Source organism: Xenia sp. Carnegie-2017, unplaced genomic scaffold, assembly GCF_021976095.1.
Source record: "Xenia sp. Carnegie-2017 unplaced genomic scaffold, XeniaSp_v1 HiC_scaffold_3, whole genome shotgun sequence".
NCBI classification, from domain to species: domain Eukaryota; kingdom Metazoa; phylum Cnidaria; class Anthozoa; order Malacalcyonacea; family Xeniidae; genus Xenia; species Xenia sp. Carnegie-2017.
Window position 1 is genome coordinate 10,538,590 of NW_025813493.1, and position 19,930 is coordinate 10,558,519.

At 32.0% G+C, this 19,930-nt stretch overlaps 1 protein-coding gene and 2 long non-coding RNA genes across 3 annotated transcripts in view; 2 read left to right on the plus strand and 1 right to left on the minus strand.

The window, feature by feature from the left end:
- Positions 1 to 553: 553 nt before the first annotated feature.
- LOC124454479 lies at positions 554 to 5,008 on the plus strand. The gene is made up of 3 exons (XR_006951465.1): positions 554 to 566; positions 3,452 to 3,499; positions 4,827 to 5,008. It is a non-coding gene; the product is annotated as an uncharacterized LOC124454479 (long non-coding RNA).
- Position 5,009: 1 nt separating this feature from the next.
- On the plus strand, positions 5,010 to 11,602 carry LOC124454480. The gene is made up of 2 exons (XR_006951466.1): positions 5,010 to 5,096; positions 11,259 to 11,602. It is a non-coding gene; the product is annotated as an uncharacterized LOC124454480 (long non-coding RNA).
- Positions 11,603 to 13,508: 1,906 nt separating this feature from the next.
- Positions 13,509 to 19,930, minus strand: part of LOC124454209 (nuclear pore complex protein Nup50-like) — a 9,796-nt gene continuing 3,374 nt past the window's right edge. Inside the window, 5 exon segments of the mRNA XM_047005014.1 lie at positions 13,509 to 13,816; positions 13,818 to 13,967; positions 13,970 to 14,075; positions 14,619 to 14,709; positions 15,370 to 15,690. Coding sequence (XP_046860970.1) covers positions 13,724 to 13,816; positions 13,818 to 13,967; positions 13,970 to 14,075; positions 14,619 to 14,709; positions 15,370 to 15,690 — 761 coding nt within the window. The 3' untranslated portion in view covers positions 13,509 to 13,723.

Consider the following 19,930-nt stretch of genomic DNA (forward strand, 5'->3'; position numbering starts at 1 on the left):
ACTGGTCTAAATAAAAGTTTTTAGACTCATGAAAATAAAATAGTGTCTAATTGTCCAAAGTTTTGATATTGTACTTCTGTAATATTTTTATCAATTTTGTCACTAATTTAAATCATTAAATTCGCCCAAGAAGATTTTACAATGGCATCTAACATAACAGGATACTTTATATGTATACATGTAACTTAGAATATTTCGGAGTTGAGACTTCTATGTTTTGCAATATCTCTATTTTTTCTTTTTATCAGTTGTCAACTATGTTAGACTTCGGGGACCAGAAAGTTCTATTGCCAGAGGTCGTGTAGAAGTATTTTACAATGGACAATGGGGAACAATTTGTGATGATAGCTGGGATTTGAACGATACTAAAGTTGTTTGTCGACAACTTGGTTATGTCTATGCTGTCAGGGCTTTCCAAGGAGGTTATGTTCCTTATGGCAGTGGGAAAATATGGTTAGATGATGTTCGTTGTGTAGGAAATGAAAATAATATTTCGAGTTGTTCACATATTGGATGGGGATCACATAATTGTAGACATTATGAAGATGCTGGTGTACAATGTTCAGGTTTGTATGTACATTATTTACCTTTTTATACAAAGATAATAAACTGAATTGTTTGGGGGATTCTCAATGATGAGTTTAAACATTTAATATGGTTTTATAATACTGAAATATATATTGACAAATGCCTAAAGAATAAACACAGCTTCCGTCGTAAAATAACTAAATAAACACAATTTGTTCCAAGAGGGCATAACTAAACATAACCTATTTTATGATTGCCTATGAAAAGATTAGATAATACCAGAGAAAAAGGGAAGCCCATTGACCATATTTTCCATGGAGGAATGTGATAATCCTTATGTTATCAGTTTGTTACGCTTGTTTACATTCATTATAGCTTTTTGAAGCTGTAGGCTGTAGCATATGAAGCTCCATTAAAAGTTTTCTTTGCTTATTTAAAAGGAGCATCTCCAAATTTACACTATGGTGTAACTTTATGTCTTATAATGGCATGCTGTCTATCTTAAAAATTCATTTTTAAATTCGTTTTTTACTGACCGTTAAGGTTTAGCAAAAGCCATGCCTAGAGAGTACCAGAAACGTATTCTGAACAATTAAAAAGACAGTTATTTTAAAAATACGATAAAGATTCCACGTTGTAAACGAAGAGTCTATGTGAACAATTTACTGTTTACTTTTTGCTTGTTTCAGCAAGTTATAGGGCAGTGTTGCCATATGGCAATAAAATCAAATAATCAAATGAAAAATCAATGCGGAAAATTCGCAAGTTAAAGGGTTAAGAAGTTATTTATATTACATAAAGATTTGAGGACTTTTAAAAACAAAAAATTTGTTAGACTCATTAAAGTCAAATAGTGTTTAATTGTCCAAAGTTTTTGATATTGTACTTATGTAATTTTTTTAAAAATTTTTTGTTGCTAATTTAAATCATTAATTTCGCCCAAGTCGATTTTACAATGGCATCTAACAAAACAGGATACTTTATATGTATACATTTAACTTAGAAATGGATTTCAAAATAGCAAATACCATGGTAAATGATAATAATGACAATGTAATAGTTCTTAAAAGAATGATTTTAACCAGAACACTAACCCAACAATTCAATGGAACCGTTATTTACAGCTATAAAGAGACACTATGCATTTCGGCAGACTACTCGCCAGGTGTCAACGTCGGCTAAATGAGAACATCCAAATCATGCTATATTTGAAATGTTACAAAAGGTCAATGCAATCCCTATTTTTAGAGATGACACTTAAAATAGATACAGATTAAACAGGTAATCCGTAAATCTAGCCATGATTAACTGAGCTCAACATCAGCTAGCCAAAAAACTGCCAGTGGTACTTTCGCCCGTTTTAAAAGACTCTTTTACTTTTACTGATGAGCTTAAACAACAAAATTTTTCAATGTATTCTAATCTAACGATGTGTTCTTTCGATGTATTTAGTCTCTTCACTAATATGCCCTTAGAAGAAACCAATGAAATTCGTGCTTAAAATCTTTTTCACTCGGACATGACTTTGCCTGACATGTCTGAGAATGCCTTTAGAGAACTAATGATGGCTGCCAAAAAGGGTGTGGAGTTTAGTTTTGATGACAACATGTATAAAAAAATTGACGGAGTGGCTATGGGTTCTCCACTTGGACCGGTTCTTGCGAATATTTTTGTTGGCTATCATGAATGCAAAATGCTTCCATATTCAGATTGTCCGGATGTGCTGTGGTATAAGCGTTATGTCGATGACACCTTTTCTTTGTTTCATAACGATATAAATCGTGAACTTTTTCTTAATAAACTTTGCTCTCTTCACCCTGCACTAAATTACACCTCTGAACTAAAGTCAAACAATCAATTAGCTTTTTTAGATGTTCTTGTACACAAACGCAATCATCAGTTCTTAACAAGCATTCATCGCAAAGCAACTTTCACTGGTCTGTACACATGCTTTGTGCTCATTATCTTCGCATAGAGAAAAGACTTCTTAGCAATGAACGGAATAAACTTTTCGGAACGGCAAAGTACCCTGTTTTCCTTAAACTTCCTGGATGGGTAAGGCCTCTTATGACATCGAGAAGGAAACTAAAAATATCACTTGGAGTTTGTTTTTTGCATGCAATGTGGTCTTTATATTCTCAAAAAGAACTATTCTTCCACCCACTCCCATAGAGTCTCTCCCTGCTCAATTATCAAGCAATGTAGTCTACGAGTTTAAATGTAAATGTGATCCTGGCTATGTAGGTAGGAATTTTCAAAGGTTGAGTGAAAGAATAAAACAGCATGTACCAGCTTCTGTCAGGAATAAAACTGCTCCTTTACGACAACTACCATAACGTGGGTGTAAAAGTGAAATTAAGATTCTATGAGATTCAGCGATTGGAAAACATCTTATAAGCAACACTCGCTGTGCCAATGCTTATTCTGATGAAAACTTTAAATTTATTTAAAAATGTCACTTTTTATTCCAGCTACGCGTCATGGAGTCGGTATTAATTAAATTGACTAATCCTTTTCTTTGCCGACAAAAGCATTACGTGTTTAATCTGTCTCTGTTTTAAGTGTCATTTCTAAAAATGGAGACGACATTGAGCTTTTGTAACATCATAAATATAGCATGATTTGGAGGTTCTCATTTAGCAGACGTTGACACCTGACGAGTAGTCTGCCGAAATGCATACTGTCTCTTTCTAGCTGTAAATAATGGTTCCTTTGAATTGTTGGGTTAATGTTCTGGTTAAAACAGTTTTTTTAAGAACTATTACATTGTTATTATCACCATTCACCTTGGTAGTCGCTATTTTGAAATCCACCTTTAAGTTTGTCACCACGATAAAGTCTCTGTTTCATTATGTCACTTAGAATAGTTCGGAGTTGAGACTTCTGTGTTTTGCAATATCTATTTATTTTCTTTTCTAATCAGATTTCAACTCTGTTAGACTTCGGGGACCAAAAAGTTCTAGTGGCATAGGTCGGGTGGAAATATTTTACAATGGAGAATGGGGAACAATTTGTGATGATGGCTGGGATTTAAATGATGCTAAAGTTGTCTGTCGACAACTTGGTTATAAGTTTGCTGTCAGTGCTTTCCAAGGAGATTATGTTCCTGATGGCAGTGGGAAAATATGGTTAGATGATGTTCATTGTGTAGGAAATGAAAGTAATATTTTGAGTTGTTCACATAGAGGATGGGGCTCACAAAATTGTACACATGATGAAGATGCTGGTGTACAATGTTCAGGTTTGTATGTACATTATTTATCTTTTTATACAAAGATAATAAACTGAATTTTTGGGGGGATCCTCAATGATGAATTTAAACATTTAATATGATTTTATAATACTGAAAGAGATATTGACAAATGCCTTGAAGGATAAACACGGCTTCGGACGTAAATTAACTAAATAAACACAACTTCTTCTACGAGGACATACTTAAAAATAACCTATTTTATGACTGCCCATAAAAAGATTAGATAATACCAGGGAAAAAGGCAGCCCATTGACCATATTTTCCGTGGAGGAATGTGATAATCCTTACACTATTAGTTTTGTTACGAATGTTTACATTCATTATAGCTTTTTGAAGCTGTAGGCTGTAGCTTATGAGGCTCCATTAAATTGTTTTTTGTATATTTAAAAGATTATCTCTTAATTTACATTGCGGTGTAAGTTTATATCTTGTTATTGCGTGCTGTCTATCTTAAAAATTCATTTCTAAATTCCTTTTTTATTGACCGTTAAGGTTTTTCGAAAGCCATTCCTAGAGAGCATTAGAAATGTATTTCTGAATAATTAAAAGACAGTTATTTTAAAAATACGATAAAAATTCCCATGCTGTAAACGAAGAGTCTATGTGAACAATTTATTGTTTATTTTTTGCTTGTTTCAACAAGTTATGGGGCAGTGTTGCCATATGGCAATAAAATCAAATGATTGAATGGAAAATCAATGGGGAAAATTCGCAAGTTAAAGGTTAAGAAATTATTTATATTACATAAAGAAATGATTTGTTTTGACTCATGAAAGTCAAATAGTGTCTAGTTGTCAAAAACTTTTTGATATTGTACTTATGCAAGTTTTTTTAACAATTTTTTCTTACTAATTTAATTCATTAATTTCACCCAAGAATATTTTAAAATGGCATCTAACATAACATGATATTTAAATATATATATATGTAACTTAGAATATTTCGGAGTTGAGACTTCTGTGTATTGCAATATCTATTTATTTTCTTTTTTTTTTATTAGATTTCATGTTTAGACTTCGGGGACCAAAAAGTTCTGGTGGCAGAGGTCGTGTGGAAGTATTTTTCAATGGAGAATGGGGAACAATTTGTGATGACGGCTGGGATTTAAAGGATGCTAAAGTTGTCTGTCGAGAACTTGGTTATGACTATGCTGTCAGGGCTTTACATGGAGGTGATGTTTCTTATGGCAGTGGAAGAATATGGTTAGACGAAGTTCGTTGTGTAGGAAATGAAAATAGCTTTTCGAGTTGTTCACATAATGTATGGGGATCACATAATTGTAGACATAATGAAGATGCTGGTGTACATTGTTCAGGTTTGTATGTACATAATTGGAAAATAAATCTACACAGATTCACCCCCCTATTTACGTAACTCCTTTGTCGGTCACGCTCTACTGCTGAGCATGTTAGGTCACAAAACATGAAAATTCGCACTTATATTAATATTCTCCTGACCCCCAATCAATGTTCTAGTTTTGGACCTAGGCGTAGCCAACCTGCTTGTTTTTAGTCTTGTTTTGTTGGTTTTTCTGATTTGATTTACTCTCCGAATACCGCCGCGACGCATATCAAGATATTCATAACAATGACGACATGCTTGGATCAAATATGATTTATTTCACTTCTTGTAAAAAAATTTTTCAAAGGCTTTATTGCGGGTAAGCCTTCGAGCTTGTTTAGTATGGATGATACGCTTTAATTTCACATAGTTTTATTAGTCGATGCATTTTCGTTTGCAAAGTTAATCCAGCATCTTGAATTAACAAACTCAAAATTTCTGACTCCTGCAACGACAATATATGATAAATAATATGCCCTGGTTGTGTGAATTTTTCTAAAGGTAATCTCATTGCTTTCAATGTCTAAGTTGTTTTTGGTAGGTTTTTAGTGATGAAAATAATTCAAAATAGCATTAGCAAAAAATAGCATTCTTTTGCATTAGAATTGACTTAAGTTTGTTTAAAATGAATATTTTATGTGACACCAACATAAAAATGGCATTCACGTAACTAGAATTCAATTTATAAAAAGACAGTGTAACGTTGTTCTGATTGGTCAATAGCTGTATTTTCATTAGTCTGTGCAAAACAGAACTGAGTTCAACCAATCAAATTAATCAAATTGCAAATCGATCATAAATGCATTTTAGGGGTCAAGTTAAAACGTCGGTTTTCAATTTGTCTGTTTCGCTTTATTGTTGCTTTATAAAAGAAATAAATGATTTTTTTGTTTGCACTGGCTTATGCACAGGGGCGAAACTAGCACCTTTTAATGTGTGTGAGGGGGCTGGGATGAAATTGCGCTGCAAGGACCCAAGATGCCCTGCAGATCATATGGAACAGTACTTTTTCAATAATAAAATATTGGGTTGATTGAACAGATTTTTGCTATATATTTTTATAATACATGTTGTATTCTTGTGGCAGAACGCACTTTAGCGTATTATTAAATCTTTAATGGCATTTTTCGCATCTTTGCAGTTGCCATTTTTTGGAATAACATTTAAGTCAACGTTGGCCGTAAGATCTTTTTCACATTGTTGCTTTATAAAAGAAATAAATGATTTTTTGTGTTTGCACAGGCTTATGCGAACCTTAGAGACGTTTGTGAGAGCTTTCAAGTTCTCGATCAGCTCTCAAGTTCTAGCTGCCAAAGGTCTCCTCGGGCTCGCATAAGCCTGTGCAAACACATTAAACAACTTTTATTTCTTAAGTAAACGCCACGTCATAGTTTATAATATTCTTAGGTTGTTGGTTTAAAATATGTCTTCTGTCATTTGAGTTAATACATCTGATCAAAAGATTATGTTTAGTGCAAAAGTGCAATTGCCATTTTTCATGTACCTAGCTATTAAAGGTTAACATAAATAGTGAATGATATGTTTCCGTGAATTAGTTTCATTCTTGAGTTACTTTCTAATTAGTTAATTCATGGATGCCCTTTTAATCACAAAATTTAGCACTGTCATTTTTTTTGTAATGTTGCAAAGTTTGTTTATTTGTTAGTTCTAAAGTCTTAAACTCTAAAATTTTTCTCTAACCACCACTTTTGAACACTCATTTTATTAAATTCTAAAATATTCTCCATATGCATCACAAATTCTCATGGCAACCCAGCCTACCTCAGCAAGTAGAACCGGCGTATTTGGAGAGGGTTACAGGTTATCAAAAAAGGGGGTGAGCTTTAGTGACACTTGTCAGAAATGCACAAGAAAATGAATTAAATAGCTAATTAATAGAGCATAGTTTAAAAAAACTGTCCAAAGTAAAACGCATACAGTATAACATTCTATAGAAATTGGTTTGCTAATATTATTTTTCAATTTCTTTGAAAATTTCTGACAATGCCTAAAATTCATTTGAAATGACATAAAAATTTGTTTTAAATGCAAAGGTGCGAGAAAATCAAAGATTCAAAAATTTCTTGTTGTCAAGGGCGTGAACCAAAAATGTCTAAGATTTTGATAGGTAATGCGACACAGTCCATATTTTAATTATAGAAATCAAATTGCAGTCGTATGAAGTACTTAGAATCACCAAAAGTTTTGGCTATTCTGCACGCGTCGTAGCTACTTTTAAGAGCTACTTCGAAGAGCATAAATATTTCCATAAAGTACTGTCAATAAATGCAAACATTTTGTGTTGAGGAATTTTGGACACAAGTCGTAGTCTCCTCCGATTGCAGTAGAAAACGTGTAATGGATCCTTATTAGTGCAGACGATTAGAATGTTTTTTAATATGTTCTTATAAATGCTCTGTAACAAATGTCTTACTATAAAAACCCATACGAGAGATTCCTAAAAAATATAGACAAAAGACCGAAGCGAAGCATTTAACTAGTCTATCTGAGAAGGTACATGGCTAAATTTTTTTTGGCGAATGAAGCAGGTTGAAGTTCTAAAGTTTATCGTAAGATTTTTCATCTCAGTCATTCATTCAGTCAAGTTCATCATTCATTTATAAAATTGAATCGAAAGCGTTGTAAATTGTTGAACGAGTAGGCAGAATGTTACATGTTTGTAAATTTCGATCGTCCAGGTTGGTATATTTCTGAGAAGGACTGTTTTTGTTGTTGTTGACTGACGTTTCGACAACCTTAGCGGTAGTCATCTTCAGAGTCACATTGAAGGTATCCAAATTTAGTCTCAACATCAAGTTGTAGACCTTGTCAAACTATTTTCTCCGTAGACGGACCTCCCAGCCGGCAAATACATATTATACAGGGGCGGATCCATGGGGTATCCAAGGTGGCACTGGACACAGTCAGAATTCGACAAAAAATCTTGAAATTCAGACATAAAACATAAATTTTCTTAGCTTATTAAGTTTATTGATTCTATTTTTAACCAAAAATACTAAAAAAAACACATGAATTGCACTTGTTGACGTACTCAAAATTTGCATTTAAGCGGCAGATTTTATAAATCCTCGTATTATTCCGCCGTTTAGATTTTTCTAATGTAATCCGATTATCCTACAAAACGATAACTCGATTGCTGTTCGAATTCCAGTTTTGCTGTTACGATTAAAAGGACGACCGCAAATCTTACCTTTTGACACGGTCAGTGAGCGTTTTCTTGCGCAATTTCGGCACTTTTGACCACAGTGACATAATTCCAAATAATGTCCAACCAATTAAAACTCACAATTTTGATCACCTGATTGTGGCAGATCACAGTTGGCCACGGTTGCGCAATATTTATTGCGCAATTTCAGAGTAATTCGACTAAATTAAAAATTTCTTAATCCTAATATCGACTTACGTGCCGTGCGTGTTGTCAGTTTATATTCGGACAATATTCTCGACAATTCCGCTTAAAACATGGATTCCATTGCTTTATCGAAAGTCATCGAGCTTTTGGGAATTATAACTCGAAGGATATCACTAGTGAATTAATATTGCTTTGAGAACAATGCGAAAAGCTATTCCTGAGAGACAAAATCGTGTAGGTGATTGTAAACAAATTACAGTGCAGCTGTGCGAATTTTGAAAACACAGTTTCCTAACAGTCAGAGAGAACGATCAAAATCAAAGGTTTTTCTCTTAATTATTGATGTTAAAATATTTATGAGTCTTCTACTGTTTTAGGCTAGGATACATGATGATAGTATATTCATGAATCAAGCTAACTATATTATGCATTTCTTGGTATGGCAAAATATTAAAGAATACACGATGAATTGATTAATTGTGTGTTTTACAATGTTTTGATACTATCATATACCTAAGAAACCTAATCATTAACTTTACAAAGAAATTTGTCCACCAATAAAGTAACATTATTTACGATTATAGATATTATGAAGTACGTGTTATTAATTGGTATTTATGTTAGTTTATAAATATGGTTTCACTATGTTTTCATGTGACATCAAAGTGCTATGTTAGACTACTTATATACAGTATGGAATAAGTTGAGAAAAACGATGCGCAATTTTTTGATAAAAGTGTTTTTAGAGACATAATCAAATCGATGTTACGTTAATTATTATATAGCGCTAATTGCTAAATTAGTATTTTTAAACGTGAAAAATTCATATGATTTACGACAGTATTTTTCGTTACAACCACTGGTCAATTAATAATGTATTAGAGAAATTTTTGCGCATGTTATTCTCTCCTCTTTTTGTGCAAACTTTACAGCGCAATAAATTCACCAAGTGGCCATCTTCCCAGTACTCAAACGAGTCAGCATTTGATGTTCCCATCCATTTTTTTACTGTATTAACTTTGCTGGTAGCTACAACCTTTCGACCAAAACGGCAAGAAAGACAAAATTTAAAAGAGAATAACCAAATATACTTTCGCTTCCTGATTATTAACATTAACATCCTTGATGTTTGCTTACGATAAAAAACATCATATTTATGTCATATTACAAGCAATATGTAGAAGCAAAAATTATGTCTGATCAATGTTGCTAGTTTGGCATAATAATTTGAGCCAAGTTTGGCTTAATGTTTTTAGCCAAATTTGTCTTCATTTACTCACGTTAGGCTTATTTAAAATCACAACTCCCTTTTGTTATTTTTCAAATTTGGCTTAATTAATTTGTTTTTTTTATCTTTTTTTAAGAATCAATATAAACATATTTCCCGATTTTACTGAAAAAACTCAACATAGCTATGATGCCAATTGCCAAAAACAATACGTAACGGTTTACAAAACAACGCAAATGCAAAAATTGACATTAATAATGTATTACACTCCTATTTTCATAAGCACATAAGCACAGTGTAAGTTGACTGCTGGCAGTCTTACCAGTCTCAAAGTTACAACGTCTTTAAAATTTGATGGCATTGTGTCAACATGGATTTTATTGTCGTGCAGCGTACTAGTTTATAAAGTAAATATCAGTAAAGTTAAGCTTGAAAACTTTTTTCAACTTATGTGGTAGTAATCAATAAAGAAGTTTTTTGCATATCGTTTTGAAAATTTGATGTACAAATGTTTTCATTCAAACTAAAACGATGTGCAAATTGCACATTGCACACCATTAATTCCCACACTGCCTATATAGTCTCGATACTCGACTGTGCAGGAAATCTACCAAATATTTTACACTATTTGTATTTTTATACCAACATCATCAACCAGCTCCACTCAAAACACCTTATTCATGACCTTTACTCTGATTTATCAAAGTATGTGTTTATAATATACACCGACTACTCTTATCATTTTTATGTAGCTTGAAAGTAAATGTAAGTTTGGTATTTATCACTTTCTTCCTTTGAATATTGCAAATACTTCTTTATGTTTAGTACACTGGCTGATGGGAACTGTGTGTACTATGCATGCTCTATTTCAATGGTAGGGGATAAAAGTTTATCACTCTATCTATGTTGCCTTACCAACATTGAATTTTTTAGAATGATGAGTATTATGCTCACTATCCATTAACTCATAAAAAACATAATGATGGGGCATTTACATGTTTTCAAAATGATTTGCTTTGTGTTTGTCTGATACTTCCCTTTCAGTATGTGAATAGCACAGCTATATTGCAGCAGCTGTGGAAAAAGCTAAGAATAATGCACACAGTTTTATGTAGTCATCAATCATGTGTATGTTCTCTTTGGTATCTGTTACATCCTGCATTATTGAATCATGCTACCCAATTCGGAAATGTTTCTTTACCAGACTTGGTATTCTCTTTGAACATTGGTTGTATTATCATGTTCCATGCATACTACTTTCTGCACACAGGAAGAAAGATGATGCATTAATTTTTGTAGTGTATTGTATTGTTCTTTTACTTTTCCTTGAAAAAAATGACGTGCTTCATCTTTCTATTTCTACCATGGAACAATAATATGATTATCAAATTTTTAACTGAAAAAATTTAAAACTGGCCAAAATTTGCGAATTTTTTTTCCGTTCAGATCATGAATAGGGTTTTCTTATATTCCTTCATGTATACTAAAAGCAGGAAATCGCTTTTCTGAGAGTCAAATTTTATAAAATTTTATAGACTCTGACGAAAGATCCTAGTGATGTGGAATCATATCAAAGAAATACACTAAAATCCTAATTCTAATCGAAGATGCTTTTTGTAAAATATGTCGTGGAATATTTGAAAGCTTATGTAGAAAATGCTGTGTGTTTGACATTTTTATCCATTGTTGAAATGTATCTGTAATACAAAACTACGTGTAAACAAGTTGTAATCAACAATATTATCATATAAAGTAAATGTAGATATTATCATAATCTATAAATAAAGTAAAATGATGAAGTTTCACTTCTGCTAAGAATAAAATATTATTAACAAATCAAATGATTTACTGAATTACATTATCTTTGATAATTTACAAATGAAGCCGTAAGATTTTCTTTTGAAGTTACATAAAGTTATTACGTGGATTCCGCAAGACAATGCTGGTGAATGCTACCTACCATGCCGTTTGTACTGCTCACCAACCAGAGATGACCATGATTGCATTAAAATAAAATTAATAAAACCTGTTCATGATGTGTTTCCAAAAGAGAGGCTAACCTCGACATACTTTGTAATTAAAAGAAATCTTGAAAAAATTAATCTATTGTAAATCTTGACATTCAGTTTTTCCGTTGGGACTTGTTAATCCTGTAGATTGATTACCAATAATTTGATGCATTGTAGGAATCAGAAATGTCTAGAATATGATATCGAAATAAAAATTAAGAATCATTTTGTCTCACTCAAAATGGATGACGATTTTAGAAAATGACGTCAGATACTGCATTCATGAATTATTATGTTTCTAATCATTTATGATTTACCAAACATCAAGCACAGCATAAAGTACCATTTTTTCAATTGCAATGTTTATGATTGTACAATGAATGCAAATTATGAATTATTAGTGAAAACATTTCATTTTTTTGAAATTTTGCTTAGTACAGACTACAGCTAAAATGAAGTGTTAATCTTTCTCATGATATACATCTGTTAGGAATCATAACCAGATTAGAACGGTATATCTCAGAAAGTTTTGGTAATTCATAAAATATACTGTTATGTAAAGTTAAAGTATTGTTTGCACGACATTATTTCATATTATAAAATATACACAATGAAACACGTGCGCTGATTGTTTTAGACCTGTGTTTGCATTAGTCTGCGAAAAACGATCTGAGCTCAACCTATCAAATCAATCAATCAATCAAAGAGAATTTGCAAATTAATCATGACTACACGTTAAAAGAATATTATAACAGTTTTTTCGTTCGCATTATTGTTATTTTTTAAAATAAATAAAAGATGTTTTTCGCGTTTGCACTGGCTTATGCAAGTGTGTCTGGGGTAAAAATTCTTGACCATGTGCAACCCTCGACCTTTGGTCTCAGGCTTGCAATGATCTGCTCTCGAGTTCTCCCGAAGGTCTCCTCGGTTTGCATAAGCCTGTGCAAACACATGCTGTAAAAATCTTTTATTTATTAATTTGTGTATGAATTACTTCATTTGTAAATAACATCCTTGCTTTATTAGAGAAAATATTTTTGAAATGCTAAAACGTCAATGGTTTTCACAGAATCTGTTTACAATAGACTACATTTACTATCCTAGATCAAATTTTTTGAAGCCGTGATTTTACCCCAGACACACGAGATTTTACCCAAGATACGTTTAATTAATTATTTTACCCGATAATTAATTGCCAACGAAGATAATTAGTAAATATATTTACAAAGACAACAAGTAAAGTTAAATTAGATAATTTTCAACATTTTCTATGTAGCCAAAATGACACTGCCATATGTATAAGTGTAATGTAAGGCGTTTGCCAAGCCACGTCTTTATAATGAAATAAGGAAAGTGTAGTAAATTGTGTAATAATGTCACCATATCATTGTGAACTTAATCTAATGATAGATTATTATCAACCAACCATGTAGCGACTTTTATGTAAATTACGTGTATCAGCATGTGCTTACTTGTAGTTTTTGTAATTTCTTGCAATGTATAAGTTTTCATTGAATGTTATAAATAAACTTATCGGAAGCAACGCGTGTTCAGCCTCAAACAACAACTGCCACAAAATAAATCCAGTAGCAAAGTGTGAAAGCATGGATATTTACAATAGGTTTTAATAAAGGTATGTAAAACAGAGCTACAAAAGCTTTGCGACAGTTCAGCAATATATATATGAAGTATATAAGTGACCAAAAGTTCCATATTCGTGATTGTTCAGATTTTATAAGCTCTGTTTGTTCAACTCAGGGTGCCATTTTGAGATGTTGCCATTTAATCTTACAATAAGATATTATCACTTTTTTAAAAACCCTGTGTATTCTACAAAACTTCACCAAGCAGCTACCAGGTAGCTACACATCTTTCTTTACTAATCATCCCTTCATTAAGAATCGATAAAATCATCCCCACGACTCTGTCAAGTACTTCTCTACTGAACTTGATGACATGATCAACCACATATTTCCGTAATCAGCACACGTTTACAATGGCTTCATTTTCGTGAGAAGTTCTTCGGCATTTTCTGCACTTTTTACCCTGATTAAATAACTGACAGGCTTGGAATTATCGCTTGGAATTACTAAATACGGGCGGGTTTGGCACGCTTAGAAGCAACACATTATTTTTCCCCGATCTTGACATGGGTGTAGATTCATTAATGATGACGTTAAGAATAATCTTACCCAAGGCAGTATCATTACGTATTATCACCTGAATCTTTTCATCGGAATTTTCTTTAAGCTTAACATTCCTACACCAAGTTCAGACCAATCATCTGTCTTTTTAAAGAAGAGTTTGCAACGAAGTGAGAAAAAAGCATCTTCTTCTCGCAAACTGAAATGGTGAAAAAGTATCATGTTAATTTAGAATGACACAGAAAATATTTAATTCCATTACGCTTTGTTGATCTGAGTAAGATCGCATCGCACAAAAAACGACTTCAATATAAACATAATGAAATAGAGAACTTGGAAATACGTCGTATAATAAGTTCTTTTCTAATATTTTAACATCAACGCGTGTTTGTGAAGACGCAGTTTGGCACATTGCAAGAAAATACATGGAACACTACTTGTAATACAAAACCTTAATAATTTTTGGAAGCCGTGACATTACCCCAGACACGCGAGTCTGGGGTAAAATCGCGCGCGTCTGGTGTAAGATTTGGGTTCAATTATTTGCTTCAGGTAGCGTTCATTGTATTTTATTTCAATGGTTTGGCAACTCTGTTACAATGGCAACAAGACACATGAATATGAATCTCAAAATGAAAAGAACATATAATTACATGTTACTTTCCTGGTGGACCTAGTGGTATATAACATTTTTACAAGCAATTTGCCAAATAACCCACACAAAACATCGTTCAATACGTACCTCTTGATTTGACTTTGTGTTTTCGGTTCGTCCTCAGGTTCTGTCGTATTATTGACTGATGGTATTGATGTTGCCGGACTTAGATTGCTCGCTGAAAGGACAGTAATAAATATCCAGTATATTTAATATGTCTAATGAAAGCAGAGAAAACGCAAGTAGAGAATATAATCAGGAGTAATGTTATACATCTCTTTTGTTTAGCGCATTTGCGAGTCGATAATGATAAGAAGCTAACGAGATGTATCTAACAACCTGTCTTAACAGTTGATATGTACACTGTAGCTATATTACGTAGATGGATCGCACATCTCAGATTAAATTTGAAGCCGGAAACGACAGTAGGTCGCCATTTTGAATAATCACGAAGTTGAGAAAATGTATTTTAAATGATTTGGTTCGTGTTATGATGTTGTGCGCAGATTGAAAACAACAAACACTGATGGAAAGCAACTAAGGAAATGTTTTCTACACTCACTGCTTTGATTTTAATTTTGTCCATTGAGATCAACTGTTCACGTTAAGGACCAAGCTTCCTTCTGTAATGACACTTCAAAATCTAAGGCTATCGATGCCAAAATCACTTCATTAAAAATACTCATTTAAGTGGAATTTTCAATATGGCGCTGCATCATAACAGTTGGCCTCACAATTTAGTATTTCCCATGTAATCCATGTACAACGTACATATCAATAGTCTTAGCTAAGTCAAATAAATATAACAGTGGACCACAGACAGATATGGAAATAACACATCCATATGTTGAAGTGAAGACAGAAGAATTTACAGACGCTGCAGTAGAAATTGACGTTGGAAATGTAAAAGCAGTAGCCATAGTTTTATTATCGCAGTCATCCACAGAATATGAGCGATATTTCTTCTCAAGAGTTGATAAATGTTTCTCATGGTCTTTAAAAACTGGCGATAGATCAACATAAGGATTTTGAGAGATGTGCTTTTTGATCCATTCGCAAACATCCTCATTAAGACGTTTCATATGAGTCATGTAAACATCGTTTACATCGACGTTTTTTCCATCAGATTTTGAATGGTTAACGTTCATGGAAACATCTTCTGTAAGAATAATGTTCACGTTGTTTTATAAGTAAAATAAAATGAATGATTCAAAGTCCTTGAATGGTCTTTGTAAACAATTATATTTTGTACCTGTTTTTTTAGCCTGATTTGAAAAGCCTTGAAAGCCGGCAAATGTCGAAGTAGTTTTTTGTCCTATTTTCTCAGTGGTACCAAAAAATCCTTGGAAACCTTTGAAACTATTGGTCTACTGGATAATATCAGAGGAATGGTGAATTTGAAAGTAAAAGAACATTTTACTACCCATAAGTGGTGTACGTAACTAACAGTGGTGTGGACTGGTTGGTAATTGAGGAGGGGGGGGTTCAATACTTATGCTCTGCCCCATCAAGTTCCTTTACAAAATAGAAACAAGAAGATGCACACGGTGATTGGTCTATCGCTGAGTTTGCATTAGCTTGTGCAAACCGATCCTAGATCAATAAATTTAGTCACTCGAAAAGAATTTGCAAATCAATCATGAAATCATGTTAAAGCAAAAATTAAACATTTGTTTTTAAGTTCATCTGTTTCACATTACAGACAGTTTGAATATGTAAGCCTGTTAAGACATTGTAAACATCTTTTATTCTTAAATAAAATACATACATTCAGGGACTATAATGTACATGAATGTTGTCCTCACTCCCCAACTAAGCTGTTGAATAATTTAAACATTAAAAGGAAATTTTTTGTGATGTGTTTATTTTTTGCAATTAGTAATAAATTTTCCCTGTCACACAATTCATTGTTTTCCTTTCAACTATCTGAGTCAAAGCAACGTCACAAAAGAGATATTTCCTTGTAGATTTTTTTTGCGGAAAGCGTTTTTTTCGTAGAAAATGTTTAAATAAATTTAAAAGAACTTTTTTGCATTCAATGGCAATATAACATTTTTGAAAACGAATTGTACAAAAATCATTATTATTTTTAAAAAAATTGTTCAAAGTATACTTTGCTTTCATACATTCGGTGAAAACAATAAAAACACATTCCTGTATGAGGATTGTAAATTATAAAAATGTAAGTCGTAAATTTTGCTTCGAAAATGTATAGGGAGGGGTGGGGGGTGGGGGGGGGGTGTTGCAACACTAATGTGTCTTTTTTGTCCTTATTTAATGCATTTTTAAGAGAGGAAAATCATGTGAAATTTGATGTATAAAGAAAATTATGTAAGAAACTAGCCTTGCTTGAATTTGATGTACTTTAGAAAGTTTCATGTTAGGTTAAGTAAAAAGGGGGTAAACCATATTATAATGAACTATATAAATTGAACAAAAGTTGCTTATAGACAATACTCCTTCTTTGGCTTTATAGTATCTTGTCTATGAACGGAATGTAACATCTGCAGTGCACATTTTTCTTTTAGTTTATAGAGACACTTGAAATAGTTGACCAATTTGAATAACGTCAAAATAAACATATTTTTTCCCGGGGTATGTTATAAGGAATTAAATTAATTTGGTCATTTATTTTCAATGTAAATGGTATTTCTTGGAATTGTCGAAACAATAATTTTGTTGCATATTTTTCTGACACTAAATATCTGCAATTATAACTCTTTATCCCAAATATAATGAAAAATCATGAAAATTTGTGTCCCCGTCCACAGAAAAGTACTTGTCTTGTGTTGATGTCAAAATTCAAAAGCCAATATTACTAGCACTTTAGGACAAGACAATTTCTGCTTCAGTTATATTTTGTCTAAGCTGCTGTTTGAGAAGGATTAAAAAACTCGCCAGAATTCAAAGAGAAATTTCATTGATAGCCAAATTGCCTCTTCAATGGTAAGCAAAGAAAATATAAAGAAAACCTAAAATACACTTAATGCAAAAACAACAGCTCTTATGGATTTAAATTCCTTATTAAGACCATACATTTCATTTATCATAGTCATGCTTATATGTAATCCAACAGATAATCTAACACAATCTTTATCTTATAAAATACTTGAAGCATTATGAAACATTTTGTATGTTTTTTAAACATTTTCTTTAATTTAGATTAGCGCAGCCATGCATCATATAAACATAGCTGCCATCTGGTAATTTGACTAGTCTGAAAATCTTAAAAAATTTTACCGTTTCGCAAATTATTTTATCATTTCATAGTTGTCCTTTTGATGAAAACAAAAACAAAATGATTGATCACAACCAATGATAAAGTTCTACTAATTGATATTTATGAATGTCTGAAATGTATTATATATTTCCATGGATATGCCAGAGAAAATAGTAACTACATCAAAAATAGTTAGAGGAACCATTCTTAAGTATTTTTATTCTAAATACAGATAACAAAAAAATGTTTTTTAACTATGATAGACCTTTAAGAATTATAAAATAAAGTTGTTTTGCATTTTCACATGAGAATGATAGTAAACTAAAACTTGAATGCATGTGTGATAATGAATATTTGATTGGACATTAAAACTAAGATTTAGTATTGAGGGAAATGATAAAGAAAGAGAAGTACATAATTCAACAAATTGAAATGAGGCAAATCATCATCAAACATCAATACAGAAGTCATTTTAAGAAGCAAGAAATACATGCAAAACAAATGATACATTTCTCGTCTCTTGTTTCTTCTGCTACGATTATTTAATATTGCAAGAATATTTTTGACATATGGAAAATGCCTTTAATTGTCTGAAACAAAATATTTGAAGAAATAAAACTTTTTAATACATCAAAGTTGAATTCCTCTATTTAGTTCTCTATTTAATTTAAGCTGTATAATGTGCAAAACATACTTGATTTCGTAGAGACATATTATTTATACTAACGGCCTTAATGAACTATAATTGATGAAAACTTTGAATTTATTCCCAATTCATGCAACTTTCAATAATATTTATTTCACAAACCTAGAGCTGTTGAAAATATCGCCACCAAACCGACCAAAATTTAGTGTCAATGTCAATAAAACAACACCGCCATATTTTTGCGTTCAATACTTCATGTAACTTCTGCTATTACTAGAACATCTCGGAAATTTTCAGCAAAAGAAATTTTATTTGTAGAAGGATTAGTTCACGATCATTTACTAGTAGAAACTTTCCATTATTGTATGTGCTAACTGTATATGTGTGTAACTAAACATGAAAAAAGTGTGAACAATTTTCATATTTATCTATAAAGAATTACTATTTGTTATTTTTCTCTAATTTTTGCGAATAAGTTATTATTCAGGTAAACGCGTTTCGACACTTTTTGTTTTCTATTGTTATATTTTTTAGGTGTTTTATTTCAAAAGTCGACTAAAGGCGAGAAAAAAGAGTTTGGACTTTTGATGAATTGAAAGGCTCTTTTTAACATTCTACGTTCCTTTCATTGAATTAAATTTTCAGGTTTATGAGACAATTGCTTAAATTGTCCAGCAAAGTCAAAGATCATATCTTCATTTAACATCACTTCAGATAAGCTTGACGCTGAAAAGATCAAGGAGAAATCAAAATGGCTGTGATGATGGAGACGAGTCACTTGATTTGATGCTTATTTCTTATGGCTGGCCTGGGATACATTCAAAAGTTCGGAATGAATTTGAGAAGGATTAAAAAAAACTCGCCAGAATTCAAATGAGAACTTTCATTAATAGCCAAATTGCCTCTTCAATGGTAAGCAAAGAAAATATGAAGAAAACCTAAAATACACTTAGTGCAAAAACAACAGCTCTTATGGATTTAAATTCCTTATTGAGACCATACATTTCATTTATCATAGTCATGCTTATATGTAATCCAACAGATAATCTAACACAATATTTATCTTATAAAATACTTAAAGCATTATGAAACATTTTGTATGTTTTTAAACATTTTCTTTAATTTAGGAATGAATTTGAGGTGTTTCAAATGCTTGGAAAAAGGGTCTGCTTCAGTTGTAATAGCAGCTTTATATTACATACATCGTTTAAATAGACGGTAATTTGGTCATGTGATAGAAATTTTGTACATGATTTAATTTTGAAATGTTTTATATACACTTTGATACGTAATAAATTGAATGGCTGTCTCTATGCGATCAAAAAGAATTCTTGGAATCGAAAAGTGTTCCGTTAAATTACTAAATTGCTCGATAAGAAGTTTCTTTCGAGATTGAGTAGCCAAACAATCAACCAGGTAAAAAAGAAATTTACTATCAAAATGAATGAAATTTTACAACAATAAGGGGTTGAAAGCGAAGTTAAATCTAAACGATACAAATTGCTTTGCTTGTTAATTGTTATGCTTTGTAAA